Here is a 27,626-nt window from a genome sequence, read left to right as displayed (position 1 = left end):
CCTTTCCACAAAGTTAGGTTGTAAAAAATAGGCAATAAATGAAAAGTGCAAAGCAATAATCACCTTTGAAGTTCTTCCCTACGCGTTACATGCTTGCGCTGTCTCTGTGTGTATAAATAAGTAGAGGTCTGTCTGCAATGAGGCAATGGGTAAAGTTTTAGCTCAGTAGTCAGTGCAGTCATCTATGATCCGGGAGACTCCAGTTACACACCCGGTGTGGGGACCTCCTTCGTAAGGTAGTTTATTCATGTAACACTTTAATTTTCTAAAATTGAAAGCATCATAAAAACAAAAACAGGATTTTTAAGCCTCTTTCCACTTTTATTCAAGTACAAATACAAATACAAATAATTTTTCTTCCTCAACAAATACAGATACATATACAAATACTGGGCTCTCTGCACATCCCTACAGCATACACTCACAATGCAGACAATACAATACCACAGACTTAATTGCATTATTGTACACTTTTTGTAATGTTCACAGTCTACTATTGGGGCATTTCACTTTCTGCAGCTGCACCTCTTGAACCCTCTAACACTCCACCATTTCTTCCAGATCACTGTTAATGACAGTTTTAGCAGTTTGTATCACTTGCATACAAACTTCAAATGAGCACAGCGCAAATCCCTAACCCGAGCCAAGGTACTGCAGTTGGTGCAGAACACACATTTTGCTTAACACAGTACAGCTTAATTATAATTTAAAGGTTCACAATTTTTCAAGTCCATCCTAAAACAAAAGTCAGGAGCCCAAATGAACATTGAAACATATTTTTCTTGCTGTAATCTTTCCTCCCGTTCATACTGGCCATCAGAAGATCCCTTCATAATGCACTTACAATGTAAGTGATGGCGGTATAGGGACATCCACAATTATTCATCACAAAGCTCATGATAAAGGCATCACCCCCCTGTATTTCTGAACTGTTCCGGGAGGAGACACAGAAACACTTTTATCAATCTCACTTGTGAAGTAAAGTGTTATGATACAGAGATCTAATTCTCTGCTTTAAATTGAAGCCACAGACAACGAGATGCTGATAAATGCAAATTTATTTAACTAAAATGGTTAACAAGTGAATGACATATCAATGCAAACAGATAAATTGATGAACCAGAATGAGTGTAATATGTTTTAAATTATCTAAGTTATGAGTAACTGATGGTGAAATGCTGGAATGATAACGTAATTACCAGAAAATTTAGTTAGAGGTTAACGATATTTGACAAACCAGCTGAATAAAATGATACTTCAAGACATTAAGTGCGAAAGAATTTCAACATAAAGTTTGTTTCACTGAAGTTACAATACTGCACATAGCTTAGAAGAAAATAAATTTAATTTAGGAGATCACATGATATGTTAAGATGACAGAAGCCCTCAGGGAGAGAAAAAGGAGAAACAAAAAGGAAGAAGCTCGGGTGTAGCTCAATGCGCTAATTTATCCTGGCCTTCGGTAGGGGCATGTTTTTGGGTGGAGATGGATAATCTCCCATGCAAAACAGAAAATCCTTAATACATGATCTCCCCTGACTTGGTTACTTGAAATTAAGTTTAAATCAAAGCTTACATGTTTCATCATATTTAATTATTATTATTTGATGTACTGAACTATGCAATTCATGTTTAAACATGAATTGCATAGTTCAGTACATCACTCAAATATTCAGAGACACACACATCTATAACGTAATCACTATCCCAATACCCTGAGCTGAACGCTCTGAATAAGTTACATAATAAAATTAAAGCTGCAAACAGCGTTGAATGGGCCTTCGCACCCTTGCGCACATCGGGGCGCGGTGCAGTCCAAGGGCTTCTGTCACAGGCATGTAGATGTCTCCAGACCTGGGCTGACAGGTCTGACTTTACATACCTTTGAAGTCTGGTGCAGACTGGAGCATGTACAATAAAGTTACGGCAATTTTCTCTGTCATGGTGAAACATCAAATCTCAACGGTGTGAGGATGAGAATTTTCTGCAGGGTGAGACATGTCTGTCTTGCTCACACTTGTGTCATCAAAATTATGCAAGTTTTGGGCCCTTTCACTGTAATTTCAATTAATAATTTGAAAACTTTTGATGAGTTTGTGTGTAAAAGAAATTCACTCCCTAATTTTCATCGTCTACTTTTAGAAAAGTAAAGACTTTTACATGACCTGGTCAAAGTTTGATTGAAATGTGTACTGTCAGGTGTGTAGAGACAATAAGTAACTGCAGCTGGACACAGAAAATTAAAGCTGCAAGCAGCGTTGAACGGGCCTTCGCACACTTGCGCACGTCGGGCCACGGCGCAATCGAAGGGCTTCTGTCATGGGCATGTAGATGTCTTCAGACCCGGGCTGTTTTCAGACAGTGCAAGAAGGAGATAAACATCACTTCCTTTGTCCACTATTTTGCCCGCTGTTGGGGCTGCTTTACTGAAATTTCGTAGGGGGCGCTATTCAGCCAGTTTGCATCACTGATGGAATATTGTCATGTACACGTGTTCAGGCCGGGAGTCTTATCAAACATGTAAAGTTTGGTGCAGACTGGAGCAGTTACAATAAAGTTATAGCAACTTCCTCTGTCATGGCAAAACATCAAATCTCAGCAGTGTGAGGATGAGAATTTTCTGCAGGGTGAGACATGGCTGCCTTGCTCACACCTGTGTCATCAAAATCATGCAAGTTTTGCACCCATTCACTTGAAATTTCAATTAGTAAATTGAAAACCCTTAGGTGAACTTAGGAAGACTGGAGTCCAGTAGCTCAGCATTAAAGTTCTTCCCTCATATAGGCTATAGTCTTTCTTGATCATTAGTACAATATATGATTGCAAGTGTAATAGTCTCCTCAGCCAAGTGGGAAAAAATATGTGCATGTATGAACATCGGCAATTGGCAAAAATGACAGTCAAAAAGTAATCGTGTTAAATAATTATGATCCAATATTGAACAAGATAATCATGATTATGATTTTTGCCGTAATCAAGCACCCCTAACAACAACATAAATTGTGATTTACATACACACACACACACACACACACACACACACACAGTTTAAATATGTATGTGATAAATTGTAAATATGTATGTAATGAATTGTTTTCTTTAAGAAACTGTTACTTGAACATTTTTCAGTGTGCTCTTAAAGTTATATGTGTGCTCCTAATTTTTTTTCATTTAGGAGCACATGTACTCCTTGAAAAAAAAGTAAGGAAACTGTTACTTGAACATTTTTCAGTGTGCTCTTAAAGTTATCCCATTCTCCCCCCTCCCATTCTCTCTCTCTCCCTCTCAGCTGGAGAGAAGGATTTCAGAGTACTTTTTTGTAGGAATTTTCGTCACAAATCCATTGATACAGGTTTTAAAGTGGTTGGACTTATAGTTTAGACGTCAGACGCCCCAGTTTGGTACAAAGTCCATGCCCAGAGATTGCCTCCCCATTGGTTTACATTGTAAGTGTGATGTCGCACTCCAACTTTAAGGGCTTACTAGATCTAAACGGTTCGAGTTATTACAAAGTTTTTAATAACTTTTGTTCAGCACAGTGTGATAAGTCATGTAGTAAAGTTTGAAGCCAATATCATTAACGCCCTAGGAGGAAATAGCATTTATTCAAGGTCCAAAATTGGCACAAAGTCGTACTTTGAAATTGAGATTGCGGACATCCTGTTGGATTTAGGTCAGGGGTGTCAGTGTATGATTTGTAGGGCTTGATGAGACGGATTATTGAGTTTTGGTTCAATCTCTCTACGACATTCCTACGGGCCGTGGCGGCCGTTTTAGATACATAGGTGGTGCTCTCAAGCACATTTTGGCACTTTGGGGGTTCATTTTTTACATTTTATCAAATTTTTCACCAGACCTGATGTGTGTGCCAAATTTGATGAGTTTTGAGCATGTTTAGGGGGTCAAATTTAGAGTTGAAGTGACGGATTAATAAAGAAAGAATAATAAGAAAGAAACAAACACACGAAAAACAATAGGGTCTTCACCCTTTGGGCTCAGGCCCTAAATACTCATATATTTGAATGGAGAGTGTGAGTGAACCGCTAGGTGCTTGGGCCCTAATAAAGGAAAAACTGCAGTACAGAGCTACAAATTTTAATTAGGGCCTCAGCCCCAAAGGGGCAAAGACCCTCTTGTATCTGTTCTGTTTCTTTCTTTCTTTCTTTCTTTCTTCTTTCTTTATTAATCCACCACTTCAACCCTAAATTTGACCCCCTAAACATGCTCAAAAACTCACGAAATTTGGCACACACATCAGGTCCGGTAAAAAATTTGATAAAATGTAAAAATTATCCGCAAAGTGCCAAAATGTGCTCTATAGCGCCACCTATGTCACTAAAATGGCCGCCACAGCCCGCAGGAATGTCGTAGAGAGATTGAACCAAAACTCAATTATTCATCTCATCAAGACCTACAAATCATATGCCAACACCCCTGACCTAAATCCAACAAGAAGTCCACAATTCACACATGAAATATGACTTTGTGCCAATTTTGAACCCTGAATAATCTCCTTCTAGGGCGTTAATGGTATCGGCTTCAAACTTTAATACATGACTTATCACACTATGCTAAATAAAAGTTATTAAAAAATTTGTAATAACTCGAATGGTGTAGATTTTGTAAGCCTCGAAAGTTGGAGTGCCCCATCACACCTTACAATGTAAACCAATGGGGAGGCAATCTCTGGGCATGGACTTTGTGTCAAACTGAAGCGTCTAACGTCTAAACTATAAGTCAGACCACTTTCAAACCTGTATCAATGGATTTGCGACGAAAATTCCTACTAAATTATGATTTTTAATGTAAGATTTGGCCATAGTCATGGGATTTATGAGGATATTTCACAAGAGGAGTACTCTGAAATCCTTCTCTCCAGCTGAGAGGGAGAGAGTGGGGGGATGGGTGTCACGGTTAAATGCAGCTCATTTTTGAAGGATACAGCAGAAAGGTCTATATACTTACAGTACATTATATACAAACTTTGTATGAAGTTTGGTGTTATTATCATTTATTTTACAATAATTATGAGTCTTATATGTATAATTCAGTAGTGGGGTTGACCTATGAGGGGAAGGGAAAAAATGGAATGAGAGTGACAGTTTAGTGATAAAGTGCTGCAGAAAAATAAAATCAAAACTAAAATTTGTAGCTCTGTACTGCAGTTTTTCCTTTATTAGGGCCCAAGCACCTAGCGGTTCGCTCACACTCTCCATTCAAATATATTGAGTATTTTTCTGTGTCCAGCTGCAGTTACTTATTGTCTCTACACATCTGACAGCAGTGTTCAATGCTTACTTTTTTGTCGAGGAGTACATGTGTTCCTAAATGTAAAAAATTAGGAGCACACAGAAATTTAGGAGTGCACTGAAAAATGTACGAGTAACTGTTTATTAAAGACAAAAATTTATCACATACATATTTAAATGCTTTGTGTGTGTGTGTATGTAAATCAAAATTTATGTTCTCTTTAGGGGTGCTTGATTATGGAAAAAAGCATAATCACAATTATTTTTGCTCAACACTGACACCATGGTTTTTTAACACGATTACTTTTTCATTTTTGGCGATTGCCGATATATGCACATATTTTTTCCCACTTTGCTGAGGAAACTATTAGACATGCAAGCATAGATTGTACTAAGTATGATCAAAAAAGACAATATATGATGGAAGAACTCAGGAAAACTAGAGTTCCAGAGTTCAGCATTAAAACTTTAATGAAAGTGCCAAGTGGGTGGAGTGGCAGTTTTGGGTTTTTTTTTAGTTTATTAGACAGACAGGATTGATGTGTAGGATTTAATATTTGGTCTACAGTCCGAAGCGGAGGGTGGCGGTAATGTGCCTAATATGCTATAATTTAGCTATTGTTGAGCGTGTGGCCGTGGTGTGGCATTGAGTTTTGATGTTTCGCCATGACAGAGGAAATTGCAATAACTTTAGTGCAAATGCTCCAGTCTGCCCCAAACTTTGCATGTTTGATAAGAGTCCCAGCCTGAACACATCTTCATGACAATATTCAGTCAGTGATGCAAACTGGCTGAATAGCGCTCCCTACAAAATTGCAGCAAAGCAGCCCCAGCAGCGCACAAAACAGTAGACAAAAGAAGTGATGTTTATCTCTTTCTTGCACTGTCTTAAAACAGCCCGGGTCTGAAGACATCTACATGCCCATGATAGAAGCCCTTCGACTGTACTGCGGCCCGACGTCCGCAAGGGCGCGAAGGCCCGTTCCACGCTGCTTGCAGCTTTAATTTTTATTTTATTTTTCTGCAACACTTTATCACTAAACTGTCACTCTCACTCAATGAGTTCCATTCAACCCCCACACCCATCTCCCCCTCCTATTCTCTCTCTCTGAGTTGGAGAGGAGAATGTCACTCTTCGTGTGAAATATCCTCATAAATCCCATGACTTTGGCCAAATCCTACATTCAAAATCACATTTTTTTGTAGGATATTTCGTCCCGAATCCATTGATACAGGTTTCAAAGTGGTCAGACTTATAGTTTAGATATCAGAACCATTTGTTTGACACAAAGTCCATGCCTAGAGATTGCCTCCCCATTGGTTTACATTGTAAGGTGTGATGTGGCACTACAACTTTCAGGGCTTATAATATCTAAACATTCGAGTTATTACAAAGTTTTTAACAACTTTTGTTCAGCACAGTGTCATAAGTCAAGTATTCAAGTTTGAAACCGATACCATTAACGCCCTAGGAGGAGATAGCGTTTATTCAGGGTTCAAAATTGGCACAAAGTCATACTTTCATGTGTGAATTGTGGACTTCTTGTTGGATTTAGGTCAGGGGTGTTGGCATATGATTTGTAGGTCTTGATGAGATGAATAATTGAGTTTTGGTTCAATCTCTCTACGACATTCCTGCGGGGCTGTGGCGGCCATTTTAGTGACATAGGTGGCACTATAGAGCACATTTTGGCACTTTGCGGATAATTTTTTACATTTTATCAAATTTTTTACCGGACCTGATGTGTGTGCCAAATTTCATGAGTTTTTGAGCATGTTTAGGGGGTCAAATTTAGGGTTGAAGTGGTGGATTAATAAAGAAAGAAGAAAGAAAGAAAGAAAGAAAGAAACAGAACAGATACAAGAGGGTCTTTGCCCCTTTGGGGCTGAGGCCCTAATTAAATTCTATTTTTAACTACTAATGTTAAGTTTCCACTTATCAAAGTAATCCTCCATACACACATTAAATTTCTACTACAAATCATATCTCAAATCTCTCTTCAGTGTTCAAAGTGTTACTAAATTTTACCACTAGGGGGCAATGTTGGTACATGCAATAAGTGGTTATTTAATCTAAACATGAGTATTTTAGCTATATTTTATCATAGAGAATTCAGTTAGACCATTTTGACTGGCATTACTTTGTGACCAATAATACATAGGTTACAAGATGGTTATATACTTAATAAACATTGAATCAAACTTTTGCTTAAGAAACACAGAAACTCGAGCAGAGCCTTGCCTTAACTTATGACTGGCATCTTTTCTGAAGTCATCCCAGAGTGAAAAACAAAAGGGGGAGGATGAGTGTGTTGGTATGTGTGTGTGTGTGTGTGTGTAGGCATGGAGTTAAAAAGAGAAAGAGAATTTGGAATAAATAGGATTGTCCCAACTCATCAAAACAAACTGATGAGGTTAAATTGAGGTAAAACTCTTTTTTTTCTCAACGAAAAGTCTTTTAATCCAGTGTTTTCTGAGACTTGAGGAGTTGATGAAGAATGAAACTACTCTTTTAGTCTGAGTCATAAATCTCACTTGGGGAGCCTCTGGATATAGGATAGAAGGGGACTATCCTGGGAAGAGTCAGAACTGACATTCTAATGTTGAATAAGGACTCCCAGTCTACCTTTGAAGGAATTTCCAAACTTATATACATCCATATTCTTGAGGTTAGATGGTATCGTTGATTGAGCCCAGACCTTCTTTGGGCTTTCATAGAAATTAGGAAGAGATGGAGGGACACTGGTTCTCCTACAGGGGACAAATCCACAGTCTTTTCTCTGTGCAAAAATGTATTTAAAAGTTTACCTGAAGCTAATATGAAGCTTCAGCCATCCAAATGAGTCAAATCAAGTAGATGTCTTTCAACGATACAGTCTGTTTAGTGCCAGAGTCCCTCTCTTTGTTACTACACTTCAACCGCAGCTCAACGGGGAAACACTGTCCAAGGAAATACAAAGAGGGAATTTGATGCTAAAAAGATTGTAAATGTGGCAGATATCCTCTTGATATGACTAACTCAGACTGCTGAAGCCTCATATAAGCTTCAGATCAACTTTTGAATGCATTTTCACACAAAATGACTGTGGACACACTGTGGATTTTGGCCCCCATCCCTTACATTGAAAGCACATTTGCAGGGGATCTTTTAATAGTCAGTAGGAACTAGGAGGAATGATTACAGTGAAGACAACCTCTTTCATTGTTCATATGGACACCTGACTGTTGTTTTAATACAAACAATAAGTTGGGGCACCCTGGTGGCCTGGGGGTTAAGGCACTCACCAAGAACCACATCATCCCCAGTTTGAATCTGGCTAACGATCTTTGTTGCATGTCATTCCCATGTTGTCTCTCTATAGTCAGCTATCCAATAAAGGTTGGCAAGTAGAGTTCACCTGCACTCTCTAGTTAAGTTTCACCTCTGACCTGGCTGTGGTTGGGTGTGGTCCGAAGTGTGCTCTGTTGCACCTGTAATCACATCCAAAAATGATGTTACAGTGTACCGACACAAATTGGAGTATACTAGTGCTGCAACTAACAATTACAATTTTGGCTTCCAACGATTATGAAAACAAGATAATTGGTAATCCATTGAATTATTGTCATTTCATAGTGATGCTCTCGTTTTGTCTTGTGTTGCAAATGTAGCACAACCCTTTCCTTTACAGCGGTGCACTTTTGCCCCTCCCTAAACGCCTCCGACAGGCATTAAGCTCCTCTGTCCACAGAACTGGCTGTCTGTCAGCAGCAGCTGCTGACCAGTGGCTGACTAACCTGCCTTCACCAGGCTAACTGACAGCTGAAATTTACTAAACCAAAATAGTTTGCATGTCGGCTCCACAGGTGGAAATCAACTGTGTTTGTAGTTGTTGATTCAATGGTTTTATTTCCTCGCCCACTGTAGCGAGTGAATCTGTCTGCAGCTAAACCGGGGCTAACCGGGGCTTCCTCCGCAGGCTCCACTTCACTCAGCTGCCCGACAGACCAGCTGCTTCTTCCCACTTTAACCTGAAAACAAACCAGGGCTAGGTGCTCCGGTTGGATGCAAACGAAGAGCCAGGGCTAGCTGGGAGGCTAGCAGAGGCTAACTGGCTGTGCTTCCCTCCAGTCATGCTACGGCTAGCGCTCCACTAGCCTCCCAGATAGGAAACCCCTTGGCTGACAGGATGTACCACTCTGTTTGAAGAAACTTTTTCTTTTTCTTCTTTTTGGTTTATAACAGCTGTTGGCAACCTGCGTATTAAGTGCATTACTGCCACCCTCTGCTTCAGACTGTGGACCAAAGATTAAATCCTACACATTAATCCTGTCTGTCTAATAAACTCAAAGAAAACTACTGCTCCAGCTCTGGAGCTCTGGAACTCCGGTCTTCTTAAGTTCTTCCTTCATATATTGTCTTTCTTTATCATTCGCACAATCTATGAATGCATGTGTAATAGTCTCCTCAGCCAGGTGGAAAAAAATATGTGCATATATCAGCATTGGCAATCAGCAAAAATGAGGGTCAAAAAGTAATCATGTTGAATAATTGTGATCTCAATATTGACCAAAATAATCATGATTATGATTTTTGCCATAACTGAGCAGCCCTACATAAAATGTCAGAAAATGGTGAAAACTGTCAATCACTGTTTACCAAAGCCCAAGATGATGTCCTAAAAATGTCTTGTTTTGTCCACAACCCAAAGATATTCTGTTTACTGTCATAAAGGACTAAAGAAACCAGAAAATATTCACATTTAAGAAGCTAGAATCAGAATTAGGACATTTTTTTCTTAAAAAATGACTCAAAACGATGGACCAATTAACAAAACAGTTTTATTAAATGATTAATTTAACTCTTTAAAAAAAGGGTACACTTCTACCTTGCTGCAGCAAGGTGAGAAGTGGTCAGCAAAAACAAGATTTTCAGCTTGCTGTTAAATTGCTCTTTAGCTTACTATACTCAAGGACATTATTTCTTTTTGTTTTGTTGTTTCTTTTGTAAAGCATCTTTGAGTATCCTGAAAAGCACTATATAAGTTGGATGTATTATCATTATTATTATTATTATTATTATTATTATTATTATTATTATTTTTGTAGCTCAGTTCAACTTATTTAACATAAACATACCTCACCTTTTTAAAGCTGTGTGTGGGACTTTTTGTCTCCCCCTTCTGGCAGCGAGAGTAATGGAGAAAGCTCGTCTGTGATTGCCTGAGTACAAAGATGTTACTAGGATGAGGTGAGGACATTTCTCTTCATTTGATAATATTAAAAGTAAAGTTAGACTTTTCTGTCAGCTTCCCGACTCATTTTAAAAAAGACGAGGAAAAAAGAGAGAGAGCTGAGAGCACCAGCAAGCAAGAGAGAGAACAGCTGTGGTTGAGCAAACTAGAGAGTGAATGAGGAGAGGGAGCGGTGGTAGCAAGAAAGCCGGTGAATCAGATCAATAAAACATCACGTTCTGATTGTTTCACAGTGGTTACATTCTAGGGCACAAACATGCCAACACCCCCACACACCTCCGCTCAACCCTGGGGCGGTGCACCTCAATGTCTGATTTGGTCTGAATGCGGCCTGACAGGCATGCAGCACACTCTAATGGCCACTTTGAATGACAGGCTGGAGAGAGAGGGCTGGAAATAACTGATATGTTTTGATGGTCCACTGGCCCAAAAACATATTTTTTGACAGCCCACTGGCCTACCAAGATTTGTCCCAGTATGCCCGATGGTCAGTACATACTGAACGTAACCTACTGTTGCAGTTGTAAAATGGTGGATAAATAGTTTTGAGACTCATACAACCCTCATGATAGTTTCACTATTAGAATTTGATCCATTTGGTCCTATAAGATTTGGAAAGTCTAGAAGAGCTGCACAATTAACAGCCAAACGGCCAGGTTGGGAATGTTATACCCATGATGAGATTTAAAAACTCCATATACTGTGAAATACAGAGATTTATCTGGCAGTGATGGGCTTAATCAACATTGTGTGAACTCATTTGGCAAGGGCTTTAATGTAACGAATATTCATTTATATGTAAAAGTTCCACACTGTGGGTTTAAGTTACCAGCTGGGGGAAAATCAGAGGACTTGTCAAACTAGTTAAGTACTTACAAATCTTGCTCACACAACACCTTTCTCTTTTATAAACTTCCAAAGTCAGCAAAGTGCATTTCAAAGAAAATATAAACTTTCTTTGTGAAGACACAAAAATGTATCCTCTGCTACATAATCTAAACAATAGTTGCACCATGCAGTTTCATCAGAACAGCTCAATTGCAAGATGGACTGCGCGCGCACGCGCACACACACACACACACACACACACACACACACACACACAACTTTGTGATCATAGAAAAGTCCAATATGTAATTTTGTCTCAATACCTGTACCTCAACTCTACCTCCATTTCTCCAGACCTAACGCAAGAGCTGAATGGAGTAAATTCCTTATTCCTTTTCAGTTTGTGGCCTACATTTTTATGTGTCTCTCTCTGTCAGTCTCCCTCATTCATTTCCATTCTTTCTCTCCCTCTATATCACCAACACATTGCAGTCATTTAGCAGCTGGCTAATGGGTCATGAAATGAAGTTCCATTGTCAAATAATTTGAAAATGAAATCTGGGCTGACGGCATTAAAGCTGCGGCTTGTTCATGGATAGGTGCACATCACACATCTCTCATCTCTGTGTTTATGTGTGTGTGTTGGTGCTGGTCTTTCTAAGTTCACAGAACACTGGCGCCTTCTTCCCACATCTCTACTAAAAGAAGGAATTTCTGTATGCTAGTATGTATGTCTGTATGTGTGTATGTCCTTTGTGTATTTCGAGAACCATTAATTCGATCAACTGTACACTTGGCGGATCTATTGCTGGGGACCCAAGGGAGTGCAGGGAGTTGAATGTGAAGTTGTTTGGATGAGTGGTTCTCAAAAAGTAAATAAAAAATACCTCATAAACAACGTTGATTTGCTTCTTCTTCTGCCTGTGGAGTCAACGAGCGGAAATACAGACAACGCCACCGTGTCATTGCAACCCATATTGTGGTTGGAGGTGGGACTACATCCATAGTGTTAATGACTTGAAGTTTGAGAGACTTAAGCTCCACTATTGAACTGTGTACTGTGAACGAAACTTGGCATGTACGTTCAAGACTTACTGCAGGATGTCTCAGACATGTCTTGAACAGGACTGCAGCTCATCTAACCAAAAAGCATGGAATTTCTGTCTGTCTGTCTGTCTGTCCTTTGCATATCTCGAGAAACGTTACTTCGATCAACTTCACATTCAGCGGGTGTATTGCTGGGGACCCAAGGATGTGCAGTGTCAAATGTGGTGCCATTTGGACACGCGCCACACTTAATATTAATAAGCTTTGAATAAATAAGCAAACAGCGAGCTGCTCAGCTCTGTGTCTGAGTGCAGAGGGAGCTATTTGATATAAACACCATCACATCACAGCAGTGTGGAGCTTCTGGGCTCTGACTAGACTTCACACTTGGTGTTAGTACTGTTGAGGACCCAAGAAAGTGCAGTGTCGAGTGTGAAGTTGTTTGGACACATGACATGTTTAATAAACTTTGAATAAACAAGTGAACACGGAGCCGCTCAGTTCTCTGTCTGAGTGCAGCGAGGACTGTTCCAAAAAGGCACGTTTGAATGGGCACTGCACTGGTTCTTTTTAAGTCACGAATCACTGTATCCCTTCAAATGACACAGCAGGTTTTCTGTTTGTGTTGATGTCCACAACAACACTGAACACAGCAGCTGTGAGCGCAGTGCCAAAGCTTTGGGTCTGTCCTGTAGGTCCTGTGGGTCGCCACTGCTTCAGCCTTGAATGGTTTAAACCAAGCCCCGCAACGGCGGGAGGGAGAGAAATATGGACTTAATAAGACACATACAGGCCACGGATGTATTACAGGCAGTAAAGTTACTGTTTACCATGAGCAGAGCGGTTTCCAGTATTGAAATGAATACAGCGCCCTTGCTACAGAAACAGATCAGACTTGTTAACCTGCCACACAGGAAAGTGTCCCAGTTCTGACTGCTATACTCACATCCATTGAAAAGAAAAGTCAAGTCATTCAGTCTGACATTCAGTCTGACATTCAGCCCTCTAGCGAGGCCATCACCGTCAGTACAGCCAGTGTCGCCATGGCAATGCTACTTTTGCACTTTGTACAGTACATAGTTCCCTGCCATACTAGGTTTCATTTTTATTAAGTGGTTACTGTAATTTTATCATGGATCACTGATGATCCAGACTGATTTTACTGCATGATAGGTCATTTATTATACATCGCCAGAGTTTGCTGTAAATCCACAATTGCTGCAACACCATGCCAGTTTGAGTACTGCTTCATGCACTGTCAGATTTTTAAAACAGAGAGTGAATGAAGGGATGAGGAGAGAGGAAACAGAAGCCAGGGGGAAAAGCAGGATGCAACAAAGGAGACAGAAAAAAATAAAAAAGTAAAGAAAGTGCAAAGTAAAGATTAAAAGAGGAAAAGAGACAAAATACATGCGGAAACAGTCAAAAAGTCTGGTGATGGAGAGATATAAATTCTGAGAAAGCAGAAAAACTGGTACAGTCTAACTTATAGTTAGATGAATTACTGGTGTGGTATCATTACTTTAAAGGCACAATCTGTTATCCGAATGTAAATTTAAGATTGTAAACAAGATTGAAACTTGCTATAAAATGATTGATAGATCTTCCAATACAGGGACTAACATTACACAATACTACACTGTATACTTTCAACAGCGGCGCAGCACTTTTGCTAAATGATAAACGGTGCTCCTGAAATTTCACATTGTGCATAATAATCACAATCAACGCAAACCATGTGCACCGTTTCAAGTAGCTGACAGGAACTTGTGGTGAGAGATTAGGAACACTGCCTCACTAATTATTGTATTTCCAGGTGAAGACTCACCTGAGGAACAGGCGTCAGGGAGACCATCTGGCTGCCTGTATGCATCTGAGCAGCAATGGGCCCCCACCGGTGAAATCCCCTACAAGAGAGCTACAGAGCCCAGAAAAATCTAATGCTCCAAGACAGGATGTAGCCTATGCCACTGAGTATGCTTTGTGTTGTTGTAGTGTAGTGGTGTTATGAGACAATTATTATGTTCTATGTTTTGTTATCTAATATTTATTTATATTATCTATTTATATCTATGTTCATTTTCTGTGTTGAGGCATTTCATTCTATGACATTTATTATAATGACAGCTATCCGGAGCTCTTCTGGTATCAAAAGCTCCTGTACTGTAAATGATCATGCACATGACTATGAACATGAATCTGCAATATTCCAAGGTAGTTATAAGTTATTCTACTGGTATTCTTTACCTACAATTGAAACTTTTGACTTATGTGTAATTTGGGTTTGCGTTTAAACTATTTTTTAACATACAGGCTGATTGGTTCTTTTATCCATCCTTCACAGTTTCGCAGCGCAATAAAATTAACTGAGGGTCAACCCAGCCTCTAACTTACCACTAGAGCCCTGCCCTAGAACTTACAAAATCATTTCAACAGTTTACCTGTGCCATGACTTAAATACATTGAAAATGCATTAACTTCTGTACAATTTAATGTTTAATTAACTTCATAAAATCTCTCTGGATGGGTTGAAAATATAATGAGTTGCTGGATAATGACATTCAATTCAAATGAGTGATAGAGCACCATTCCACAGATTGGTAAAGTGACCTATTGAACGGGTTAAAAATATTAATAGTCATCCAGAAGATGTCACAGCGCTTCACATTGGTTTTTCCAGCAGAGCTGTAGAGAAGAGTAATTGCGCTTCATTTAACTGATTCACACACTGAGTGACCTTAATTTGGCTTCTGATAAACACATCTTGTGCCATGGGAAAAATAAATCATCTCTTTACACAAGTTTAGTCCAACTTCATTAGTCAGGCAGCACTACAGCAGCCACATGTCACCTCCTTTGTAGAAACAGGCCTGTTTGTCTTCTCTCTCCCATCTGCTGGACAGCTGCTGGTGGACTGACTCTCTGTGATGTGATTTAAAGGTACTGCCAAAGTCAGACTCAAACTATACACTACAATGCAAGTTCAATCAATTGCCCAGAATAAATAATCAGGTTAATTAATTTGATTGCATTTTCAAGCGACTGGAAAAAAAAATTCAGTGAGTTTATTGCATGATAATTTACTACAATGATCAAGTCAGTGTTTGTTAGCATTACCATGATCATGAGTACGAGAGAGCAGGGTCAGCAATACCACAGATCAGATGTATTAACGTGAGCATGTAGGACTCCAGCAAGAACACTAATTCTCCATGAACACAGTACACACTACACGAACATAATGGTTCCTACTTGTCACTTAGGCCCTCGAATCAAACATCATTTCCAAAATCATTCATCTGCTTTCTCACTTGTTTGTTCCATTTGCCTTTCATCTAAACTTAGCACAAAAAGTAAGGAAATTTGTGTTTGGTAGATTATTTCTTTGTTGTAACAATGCTTCTTGGCAATAAATCTTATACCATTGGGAAGCCTTTTTATTTCCCTTTTAAATGGTGCCACATTTGTAAGGAACATGAATTTGTGGGATGAGCAGCAGAGCTGAGTATGTGGGTTGTGCCCATGAAAAATTTGCCAAATCTTCTCTGCCGATTCCAAACAGCCAACGTGGTTGCATTGGTCACTCTGGCACGAACAGCACGCCCAAGCTGATCCCCCTCAATGGGGTTGAGGTCAGGACTGCTGGCAGGCCGTTCCATCCTCTCCACTCCCAAATTCTGGAGGTAGTGTCTGATAAACCCCGCTCTGTGGGGGCGAGCATTGTCATTCTGGAGGATAGAATTCGGTCCCAGACTGTGGAGATATGGGATTGCCACTGGTTGCAGAATCTTATATCTCTCTGCATTGAGATTGACTCCAATGATGACAAGCCTCATTTTTCCAGTCAGGGAGATGCCATCTCACACCATCACACTGCCTCCAACAAAAGATGTTACTCTATCGGTTCAGCAATCAGCATAGTGTTCTCCACATCTTCTCCACACTTTGACCCTACGATCCAACTGCCGTAGGCAGAATCTGGACTCATCACTGAACATAACGTTCCTCCATATATGCATGTGTTGCCGACACCAGCGCAAACAGGCCTGACGGTGAAGGGCAGTCATGGCTGGCCTCCTGGCAGCCCTATGAGACTGGAGATTGGCTGCGTGTAGTCTGTTCAGGATTGTCTGGTGAGTGCTGACAGGGTGAGGAAACGGTCTTCTTGGGGTGTCGTCTTCTTGGGACGCCCACTTCGTGGCCTGTCTCTGACACCCTCCATTATATGGAACTTGGCCCTCACTTTGGAGATGGCACTAGGGCTCACTCCAAATAATGCCGCAACTTGGTTTTGTGGAACACCAGCTTGAAGTGGCCCTATCGCACGGGTCCTATCCAGATCAGTCAAATGTGGCATGCCGATTCTTGGAGCAGACACCTACTGACCACTATAGCAGGGCTCATGCTCACAATCAGGCACCTGATTGGCAGCACCTGTGGGTACCAGAAGCTCAAAACAAGACTCAATAGCAACAGCAAAATATGCTGTTTGGCATTGGCAGAGAAGAATTGACAAATTTTTCATGGGCGCAACCCACATACTCAGCTCTACTGCTCATCCCACAAATGCATATTCCTTACAAATGTGGCACCATTTAAAAGGGAAATAAACAGGCCTTCCAACTGTAGAAGATTTATTGCCAAAAAGCATTGTTACAACAAAGAAATAATCTACCAAACACAAATTTCCTTACTTTTTGTGCTAAGTTTAGTACAAAGCCAAAAGTTTATTTATTTATTGTTTATGTTGTTGTTTTGGGTTATTGTCTGGTCCTGCTGCTTCCCCCGTTAGTACTGTCCTGTGTCATACATGTTTTTTTGTTAATCATTGTTGTTTTTTTGTTTATGATCTTGCTCAAAAAAAGAAGAAGATTAATGGTCCAAAAAAGTAATAAAACATTTATAATTTTTTAGTGTATCATTTCATTTAGGTTTTTATTTAAGAGCATATGAATGCTATAGGTACCATGCTTTAATTCCCACTAGATTTAAATTGTGTCATCCTCTTTTTCTTTTATTACCCCATCCTTCTTATTATTCCTTCCTTTTAGGCTATTATCTAACGTGTTACTGTGATAATTCCTCCTGGTTTTTATGCAGTTTCTCAAAAACTATAAATGCAAAAGACATCAACCATGGTACCTGTGGATGTACTATGTGGATGCCCTCGGCCTATTAAAATATGGCACCTATAGCGCCAACATGTGGCTAATTATAGACGATTCTGTGTACATTTTGATGCTCAATCTATGGTGCACTTTGACTTTTGCCTTTGCCTTTGGCCTGCGACACACCCACAGCGGTGCATGAATTGTCCACCCCAGCTCAATGACACCAGAAGTGCTACGCTGCAGTGCAGCGCTATGTAACTATGTTTTTATAAAGTCCTGCCCTCACACCCTGTGCGCTGTGATTGGCTGGGGGCTACATAACCACTGCCCAAAGGTTGACACCAAGAAACGTCAGAACACAGCGAAATAAGAAAATACTGGCAGAGAGAAGGGTCTCTGCAGATAAATACACTGCCACACACTTCTAGTGGTTCATAAGTGATGATTGAGAGGGATTATTTTTGTATAAGTTTATACAATGTTATTAGGAAAATCCTACTCATTCTGCCTTTAAATCCAGCAGCAATGTTGGTGTGGTTAGTGTAAACATGGCAGATTTGCATGTCTGCTTCATTTTACAAACACACTCATCAAAACACTCTCTCAAAACTTTCTACTTGCCATTGAATGTGCATTAATGTGTATATATGCTTGTCTCTGAATGTGCATTAGTGTTCAAGAATATGAGTGCATTTTATTTATTTATTTTTTTTAAAGCTTACTGGATTACTGGATCTTGATTAATGGATTTTTACATTCATAAAATTGAAGTCCCTATTGTATAAGATTTCAAAATGCCACACTTTGGTACCCTCTGGTCTTTGTATAAAAAATGCTATGTCTGACTGCAATGCTACCTAGCTCCATTCCCAACAGATCTGACTGCAGCTGTGTGTGTGCATGTCTGTGTATGTGCATGGTTAGCAGGAAGAGAAAGGAGGTGGAAGCACCAAAGAACAAAAGATCTCAGTGATCATGAGGAGAGGTGGCGCTTGCTTTTATTTACACAGAGACATGGCATGCTAACATCCTAATTTGCCAGCCACGGTCTGATTTCAACAAATAAAATGCAACCCACGGTCTCACACACAATGGCGAGCTAACACAAAGCAGTCCAAGCAGTTGGACAGACATAAATCAGTTTAGTATGATAAACACAACCAAACAAGCAGCAAGCAACAATACTTAATTGTATTATCAGCAGCAACAACCGGACTCTCAGTCCGTTAACATCTAAACAAAGCAACAGCAATAAAGTTGAAAATAACACACTTTCATTTCCTATCTCTGCTGTCATGAGGTGACTGTTGCATGTTATTGCAGCCCCGAGCCAGTAGAGGGCTCTGGTACCATTTGCCATTGAGAGGGATAGAGAGAGTAGAGTCTTACGCAGAGTGTTATGGTAGCAGCCAAGAGAAGTTGTACCCCCATGTTGGTCATGTTGTAAGGTGGTTATGGCGATTCCTACATTAAAGCCAGCTCAAGTGAAGATAAGTGTTGTATCTGATGACATGTATCCTAAGATATCTGCCCACCCATATTCACCGCCTTCTGCAGGAAAGGTGGAAGAGCGCTGGGTTGCACAGCACTCTTTTTTGGATCCAGTGATGTGTTTGGTTGAACACAGAGAAATCTCCACTCGTCCAGCGAGGTTGCGATTGTACTGCCTAGTTACAGTCATGTACGTACGGGAGTTACTTCCTTACATAAGCTGGTGAGCAGCTGGGAAACGTTAGACAGCGAGTGGAGTGTTTATACTTTGAGTGATGTCACGGCCCGAAGGGGAAATTCCCCCGTACGTTTCTGGCAGGTCTCATCCAATGGAAGCCAAGAGTTTGGCTCTGCCTGATTTCACACCTAGGTGTGAGATGAGCAAAGCATGATGGGAGTTGAAGTAGATTTGGAGTCCTTTTGTTTGACTTGGTGCATTTCTTTGTTACCAGGCTTCATGAATGCGTGCAGGCCTGCCTTTGTCTCATGCACATGGCATTTGAGGCCCAACACACTGGTATATTTATTTTGATGAAATGATCAGTTTGTCCAAGTAGTTTCCCATAATAATAATTAAAAAAAAAACTTGAAATAAAATAAAATGGTTTACACAAAAATTGGGTCTATAGCAAACATCACATATAGATCCCATTCTGTCTACTTCATGCATCATACACATCCAATGCCCAGACCACATGGTCCAAGAAGACACTATATGCAACACTGCAGTAATAAACATAACTTGTTAAATAAAACATTACATTGTAAACAGGGAACTTTGTCTCATCTCCCAAATTCTACAAATATGATTTGTCACAAAAATGGCTCTATTCCTCAAACACAACTCAAGTCTTTTTTATCATTCAACCAGAAGGAGACAGCAAATAAGGACATTTTACCTTGAAGAATTTGCCGTAAATCATCATATAAAGAACAATTAAAATTGAAATGGACTTCAGTTATTTATTTTTTTGATTAATCATTTATTCACTAAAATGTCAAAAAAAATACCAAATACAACTTCCCACAGTAAAAGTGATCTTAAAATGTTGTTGTGTCCAACCAACAGTCCAAAACCCAAATATATTTAGTTTGCTATGGTATAAAACAGAGAGAGGCAGCAAATCATCACTTTAGAGAAGCCATAACCAGTTTTAAATGTCTTAAATGATTATTTGGTCATCAATAATTGTTTTTTTTTAATTTTCTGTTGACTAATTGATCAATAGATAGCCTTTCTTATATATAAGGAAGAATTTGAGTGTCACAAATATCACACTGTAACCTGTTTTGAAGATTAAAAGTACATTAATCATAGAATATTTCACCTCAATACTTCAGAGATGTCCACGAAATGCCCAACTGAAGATCTTCCTACTAGGGATGTGCAGAGAGCCCAGTATTTGTATTTTTATATGTATTTGTTGAGGCAGTAAAATTATTTGTATTTGTATTTGAATAAAAGTGGAAAGGGGCTTAAAAATCCTGTTTTTGTTTTTATTACACTTTGAGAAAATTAAAGTGTTACAATAAGGGTTCATGAATAAACTACCTTAAGAAGGAGGTCCCCACACCATCTGGAACTGGAGTCTCCCAGATCATAGACGACTGCGCTGACTACTGAGCTAAAATTTTACCCATCACCTCATTGCAGACAGACCTCTACCTATTTATACACCCATAACACAGAGACAGTACAGCATGTAACGTGTAGGGAAGAACTTCAAAGGTGATTATTGCTTTGCACTTTTCATTTATTGCCTATTTTTTACAACTTAACTTTGTGGAAAGGAGAAGGGGAACAACAGGTTATGGAGAGTCCCTTGAGAACATTTGCATGTGCCAGTAGCTCGGCTTTATCTCTGGGGAACATCCCCAACTCCGGGAGTGATGTCCAAATTAGGAAATGTGCGTCATGTAGCAGGTGGATGTGACTCCCCTCATTGAGACCTGCTGATAGACGTAACAGCGGAGCAGGGGAGAGAGACTGAGATAGTGATGTATCCAATCTGCGCACTGGTATTTGACGGGTTCTTTTTTCTTCCCAAAAACAAATAATTTTTAAAATATTTGTATGAAACAAACTACTTTCTACTGAGCTGCAGACACGTTCACAAGTCTGTTCCAATCTCTGAGGTTTGAAGGTTACCATCCCAAATCACCATCTCATACCACCACAAACCAGTTGAAACTCAAGAATCTCCCCAAAACAAACAAATAGTTCTGTAATGAACTGTCTTACATATGTTCAAAGATATTGCAAATGCCAGGAGCCTGTTCTGAGATCTGTTTATTCCAGGTCAGCATCTCAGAGATGGTGGAGTCCATCTCAGTATGAATTGGTTACAGACAGAGCAGTAACAGTACTACTACTACTACTTCAAAGCAAACTTGAAGACCATGTGCACCCAAGGACAGGTCAAGCAGACGGTAATGCTTTGGCTGCAGCCAGAGCTATAGCTACACCCTGAGGTCATATGCTCTTGTTTGTTGGGGATTTGAGGTTTTAGCAATCCTTTATGGTGTGTAACTTTCAATTTTGGCGAGCAAATATTTTGCTGGGATAATAATCAGTGACTGAAAGTTAGGCCTCCCACTTCACTACGTAGTTGAATTTAATCAGATTAATACTACCTCACTCTCAGGAGGCTTTTATGTGGTTTAAAGACAATTTTCACCTACATCAAATATATAATAATAATAAAACAAATTACTAGTCTCTTCTTATGTCCTTATCTCACCCCAGTTTATTCTGGAGCTTTTGATCATATTACAATACATGTTGTAGATGTTCAAAATTACATTTTCTGAGCATGTTAAGAACTTCTGAGTCCTTTAGTCCTTCAACTCTTAAGCCAACATGGAAGAGAAGTCCTTAAAGTACTGTGAAAAAATTAAAATGTGAACATCTACATCTCTATGATAACTGGACAACTACTCACGAAGATCATGTGATGTGATTCAAAGGACAGCAACTAAATTGACCTGCTCATGAGACTTTTGATGATGATGATGGTGATGAGATTTTTAGGACAAAAAAATAATCTACAGATTAATTGATGATGAAAATAATCATTAGTTGCAGGCCAATTCTACTCCAGTCCATTAGAGAGGGAAGTATTGTCACAGCTGTAATTACAGTCCTGGTCACTTTTCAGATTAACATATTCATGGGGAGAAAAAAAAACTACTACAGAATATGATGCACTGTTATAGATTAAACCACCCAATAGTACATACGATTTGCTCACTGGACCAGCTGAAACAGTAAAATAGGGGAGAATGGGGTAACATGACCCACTTTTTACATTTGATGATTTTACTTCAAAAAAAGTGTATTTATTTCAAATAATAGTTAATATATATACCTCAGGTTGTTGTGTACCCATGGAAATTTAAACAAGTTATCTAATTATAATGGTTTTAGAACAATGATCCATCAAAAGAGTTAGTCCTATGGCATAACTTACCCCAAGGTAGGGGTAAAATGAGCATGGAGATGGGGTAAATTGAGTGTTCTAGGGGTAATTAATGCTACCATTAAATACTGATATAAAAATGACACAAAATCAAATAATTTTGAGATAATTTTAACTTTATTAATGCCATCAATTTAACAAAGGCAAAAACTCGTACTTTTAAGTAAAATAATATGTTTGTGCCCTGTTGTTCAACATGTTACCTAATCATTTTCAGTAAAGATTTACCTTTGTGTCTTAGCTACAGAAAGAACGTGTGTGTAAATGTGCTTTTGTATACACAGACAGGTGACAAATTAAAAGAAAAACTGGTAGAGGTCTGAATGCTTGACCCCCGCAGTGAGGGGATCTGGTGGCTCTGTTATGCTGTGGGGGGCATTTTGCTGGAATGTTTTGGGTCCACCTGTCCCTTTAGAGGGAAGGGTCACTGCAAATCAATACAAAGTTGTTTTGAGTGATCACCTTTATCCTATGATGAAACATTTCTATCCTGACGGGAGTGGTCTCTTCCAGGATGACAGTGCCCCCATTCATAGGGCACGAGGGGTCACTGAATGGTTTGATGGGTATGAAAATGATGTGAATCATATACTATGGCCTTCACGGTCACCAGATCTCAAACCAACTGAAACCTACGGGAGATTTTGGACTGAGGTGTTAGACAGCGCTCTCCACCACCATCATCAAAACTAGGGAATATCTTTTTGAAGAATGGTGTTCATCCGTCCAGAAGAGTTCAAGAGACTTGTAGAATCAATGCTTAGTTGTATTGAAGCTGTTCGGGTGGCACATGGTGGCCCAATACCTTACTAAGACACTTAATGTTGGCTTTTCCTTTAATTTGTCACCCGTCTGTATGTACAGCATGTTTGTGTGTGGCTTATACTTAACATGAGTCAACAATTAGGTTTTTAACAGTGACAAAACATTAACATGAACAGTGTCTCTAGTCTCAAGAATATGAGAAAATAATTTGTTGGGGTAAATTGAGCCAATGACTCAACTTGCCCCAACATCACTTGCATATTTTACCCCACAACCTCCATTTTGACAAAACTGTTTCACTTGGCATGACAATTTTTTTTGCTCTGTTTTGCTCACCACTCTCTCCATGTGCTTTAGTTCAAGATTGATTGAGTAACACACTATATAATAAACTATACTTTCTTAATTTGTGGTCACATGTTTACTTTTGTTTATGGTTACCTAGATGAAGGGGGTGGTTCATTTTACCCAATGTCCTGATTTACCCTGTTCTCCCCTATTGCTTACACATGAATGCTTTAACAACCCAATAATATCATATAACCATATAACACTTGCATGGGACATTTTCTGCGTAAAAAGTACTTTGAATTTTGATATTTTAAGTACATTTTGCTGATACTTCATTAGACATGCTGATACTTACGTAAGATTTTACTTGTATTTGAGTATTTTTACATTGTGGCATTACTACTTGCACTTAAGAAAAGAATCTGGATTCTTCTATCATTGGTTACTGTAAGTGCAACCCAGGACTATATGCCTACAGCTTTCATTTTTGTCTCAGTACACTGTCGGCTGCATATTTTGTTTCTGTACAGATTTTAAAAATAATGGTGCCAGAGTTGTGCTCAGACCACCACCGTGTAGTTAATATTTTGGTTTAATGTCCATTTTATGACCCACCCAGAAGCTGTTTGGCCAACCATGGAGGCTCTCTCCAGTGGAGAAAATATCCTCAATACCAGCAGCACTGCTTTACATTACGTGTGACTCCCTGTGTTCATAATACAAGATAAAAGTATCATTCCTGTTTAGCTTGCTTTATCTGAGAGAGTGACCTGAATGCCTTCCACAGTATCATGTGTGTTGGCCCTGTAGTAGGGAGCAGGCTAAAGATGGCAGCTGGTAGCCATACTGTAGGAGCTGGCATCATTTAAAGGCCATCGTCGTGCCAAGAGTGCTGTCAGAGCATCCCTCTGGTCATTCATTCATTTATTCCACACACACACAAGCATACACATAAATAAACACATGCACACATGCATGCGCGCGCGCACACCCACACACACACACACACACACACACACACACACACACACACACACACACACACACACACACACACACCCCCATTGTTACCCATCCCAAGGCCTGCATCCTACCTCCATATCTGGCCCAACTGGAGGATGTGGATGAGGGACTGGCCGAACCAGACGCAGAAGGAGTAGTAGACTGATCGTTTCCTGCTCCTGCTGCCCGCCGCGGTGCTCGCGGTGCTGTTGGTCGTGGTGTTCTTACTGGCGGTCGACGCCTGTCTCTGCGGCGTGGCAGGGTGGTGTTGAGCGGTAACATCACCGTGTGAGGCCGAGCCGCTCAATAGCTTGTTCCCGTCCATGTGGGAGCAATCAGCGGCGGATTCCGCACCGTCCTCTGTGCTGAAGTCGTGGACGAACCATCTGAAGCTAAAGAGCTGGACCGAGAAGGAGCCGAGCACAACGAAGAAGAGCGTCAGGCCGAACCACCAGTAGTCGCGGCGGAGGTAGTAATCGACCGACAGCCACACGTCAGTGCCCACATCGGCCAAATACACGGCCACTGCGGCTACGATCCACAGGCAGTCCCACACCGTGTATTTCTGCTGCTCTCTGCGCAGGCGAAGGCACGTCGAGTTGGAGCCTCTCCCGCCGCAGCAACGCGACTCCCCGTTAGCGAAGTCCCCGTCCCCGGTACCCGCAGAGTCGGGCTGGCCGCCCGGATGGAGCCCTTGCACCGAACCGGAGTGCTCCGAGTTTTGCAGGGGGGTGAAGGCCACGTCGCTCTTCTTCATCTTCAGAACCCCGTCCGATTTAGCCGCCATTATTAGAAGCTTGTAATATTACTCTATTATTTCCTCTACGTTCCTCCCCTCCTCTTCTCCTCTACCCTTCCTCTCACTGTCGACACCCTTCTGCGTGTCTCTCCTCCTCCTCCTTTCTGGGCAGGACTAGCTCCTCTACACTGCCGGCTGGTCATAATACAGAACGGAGACAAAAAGACAGAAGGCAGAACGTAGCCCTGTGCTTGTTCCGGTGTTTGGGTCCATATCACGTCTTGACTGACTTCTCGTTGGATTGACGATCCGCTCACATCCAGCCGACAGGAGGGCTTTTCCGCTTTGTTTCCTCCACTTGCAGACAGCCTACCTGAACGGGTTCTGATTCTGCGGTTTGTCACTCTTTTCCCTGGATGAATGCTGGTGCTGACGCTGGGGATGGGAATGGCCACGGGAGCGAAGGACAAGGAGGAGGGCTGCAGCCATTCGCTTCTTCCATGGCACAGACTAAAACCTATGACATCATCCTCCTAACACCCCCCCCCCCCCCCTTCCCCCCCATATCTCTCTTTATCTCTCTCTCTCTCTGTCGCTGACTCTCTCCCTCTCTCTGCCTGTCTCTCGGTTGTTTGCATACCTTTTGAGCTCTGTTAAAGCACAAAGTCAAGACTGCTCTACCGAGGGCAAACAAATCTGCCCCTCAGTCTATCTGTCAGCATGCACCCTGTCATGTGAATCAGGATATAAATAACCTAAAGTGAAGCAGCAGCAAGTCCAGCAGGCTCCAGCCTGATTTTCAGCACCATGGACAGATCCAGCTGTTACTGTACTCTAGCGTTTAAGCAGTTCTCAAAACCACGGATGTATTAAGGTTTAACTCAAAGTAAAGAAAAAAAAAACTCAGCTCAAAACATTACATCACCACGTTGTTTTATGCTGTGCAGCACAACACTTCATTTGTCCTGCAGAAGGTTGTCCCTCATTCAAAACCTTCCCCAAACTGTTGCCACAGAGTTAGAAGAACACTACTAGAGTTTCTTAATGCTCTGGAACAAGAGGCCAAAGCAGGAAAAAACAGACCAAAAGCATGTGGACAGGGCTGATCTGAACAGGGCAAAAAGACAGAAAACTGATGTTTCCATCATAAGGTTCACTGTGCTTACTGTCTTTTCTATTCACTTATGTACTTCATCAGGAAATGAAAAACAAACACTCTGCTCTTAGTCTGCTGGCCAGGTTACTGATTATGTGGGAGCCTTGATAAAAAACTATTTGGAAATCCAGTGAACTTTGTTTTAGTACCACAGAGTCACTCATTCTAAATATTTGTTATAATAGACCTTTTTCACAGCAGACATTTTAACTGGTGGAACTGAAAAGATTAATGATGGCTCAATTCCTTTCAAGTGTCCAAGGAAGCCATACTGGTGAGCCAAGAACATAAACATCAAATACAAAGAAAGAATATGAAGGACTGAAACTGCCAAAATCAAAAATAAATAAATAAATACATGGCTCAATAAATAAATAAATGAAACAATAAAGAAAGAAATGTAGAAATAAAATGCCCAATTATCAAATAAATGTGCAGGTTAATTTGAAAATAAATAAATATTCAAGGAAATATGAAAATAAATAAACACAATTAAAACTGTTCCTTAGATGAATATCATCCTCACAGTCTGCACAGCAAGCAGAAACAGCGTGATGGTGCCCGTATTGGTGTGTTGATGGGAACATCAGCTTGTTTGATAGTTTCAGGAAGAAGCATCCAGGGGTTATGCTGTGCCTGCTGGACATTAGTGTAATCCTTCACATTTTTCTATTTTAAAATAAAGTTTTATTCTATACAATTGTGATATGGTGTTTTTTCCTTCATATTATACATTATATGTACTTAAGTGTTGAATGTGACATATATAACTTATGAGTACGGTTTTGTGTAAACATGGTTGCAGAGAACGTTAACATAAATTATTTGGAACAGTTTACTGAAAATTATCCAATGCTGTTTGTGTTACTAAGTGTCCATATCAGCCAAAAGTGTAATAATAATCCATGATGACAAGTCTACTGGCCTTGTATTACATTTGCTTTAAAGTTGTTACTGTACATTACATTCAAACAATTAGATGTGTAAAATGGGATTAACTTTTCACTAATGGTGAGAAAAAGAAGAAAGGAATCAGGGCAAGATCTGCTCAGGTAACAGGTACATTAATAAAATATACATGTTTATGATTTCTGTGAATGTTCAAACTTTTGTAAATCTCTACATTTCTTTCAAAGACTGACAGAGTGGACATGAACAGATCCCAAACAGTTGATGCCACTAGCAGAGTCATGGCACACAGCAACATGTGTCTTTTCATGTGTTTCTGTCAATT

At 40.2% G+C, this 27,626-nt stretch overlaps 1 protein-coding gene across 1 annotated transcript in view; it reads right to left on the bottom strand.

Annotated features, from left to right (window-relative positions):
* Positions 1 to 26,771, bottom strand: part of xkr4 (XK related 4) — a 37,894-nt gene extending 11,123 nt beyond the window's left edge. The window contains exon 1 of the mRNA XM_042428821.1: positions 24,590 to 26,771. Coding sequence (XP_042284755.1) covers positions 24,590 to 25,284 — 695 coding nt within the window. The 5' untranslated portion in view covers positions 25,285 to 26,771. The remainder of the gene's footprint in view (positions 1 to 24,589) is intronic.
* Positions 26,772 to 27,626: the final 855 nt, after the last annotated feature.

This window comes from Thunnus maccoyii, chromosome 12 (genome assembly GCF_910596095.1).
Source record: "Thunnus maccoyii chromosome 12, fThuMac1.1, whole genome shotgun sequence".
Taxonomy (NCBI): Eukaryota; Metazoa; Chordata; class Actinopteri; order Scombriformes; family Scombridae; genus Thunnus; species Thunnus maccoyii.
Note: the sequence above shows the minus strand (reverse complement) of the source record. Positions and strands in the feature narration are given on the sequence as shown.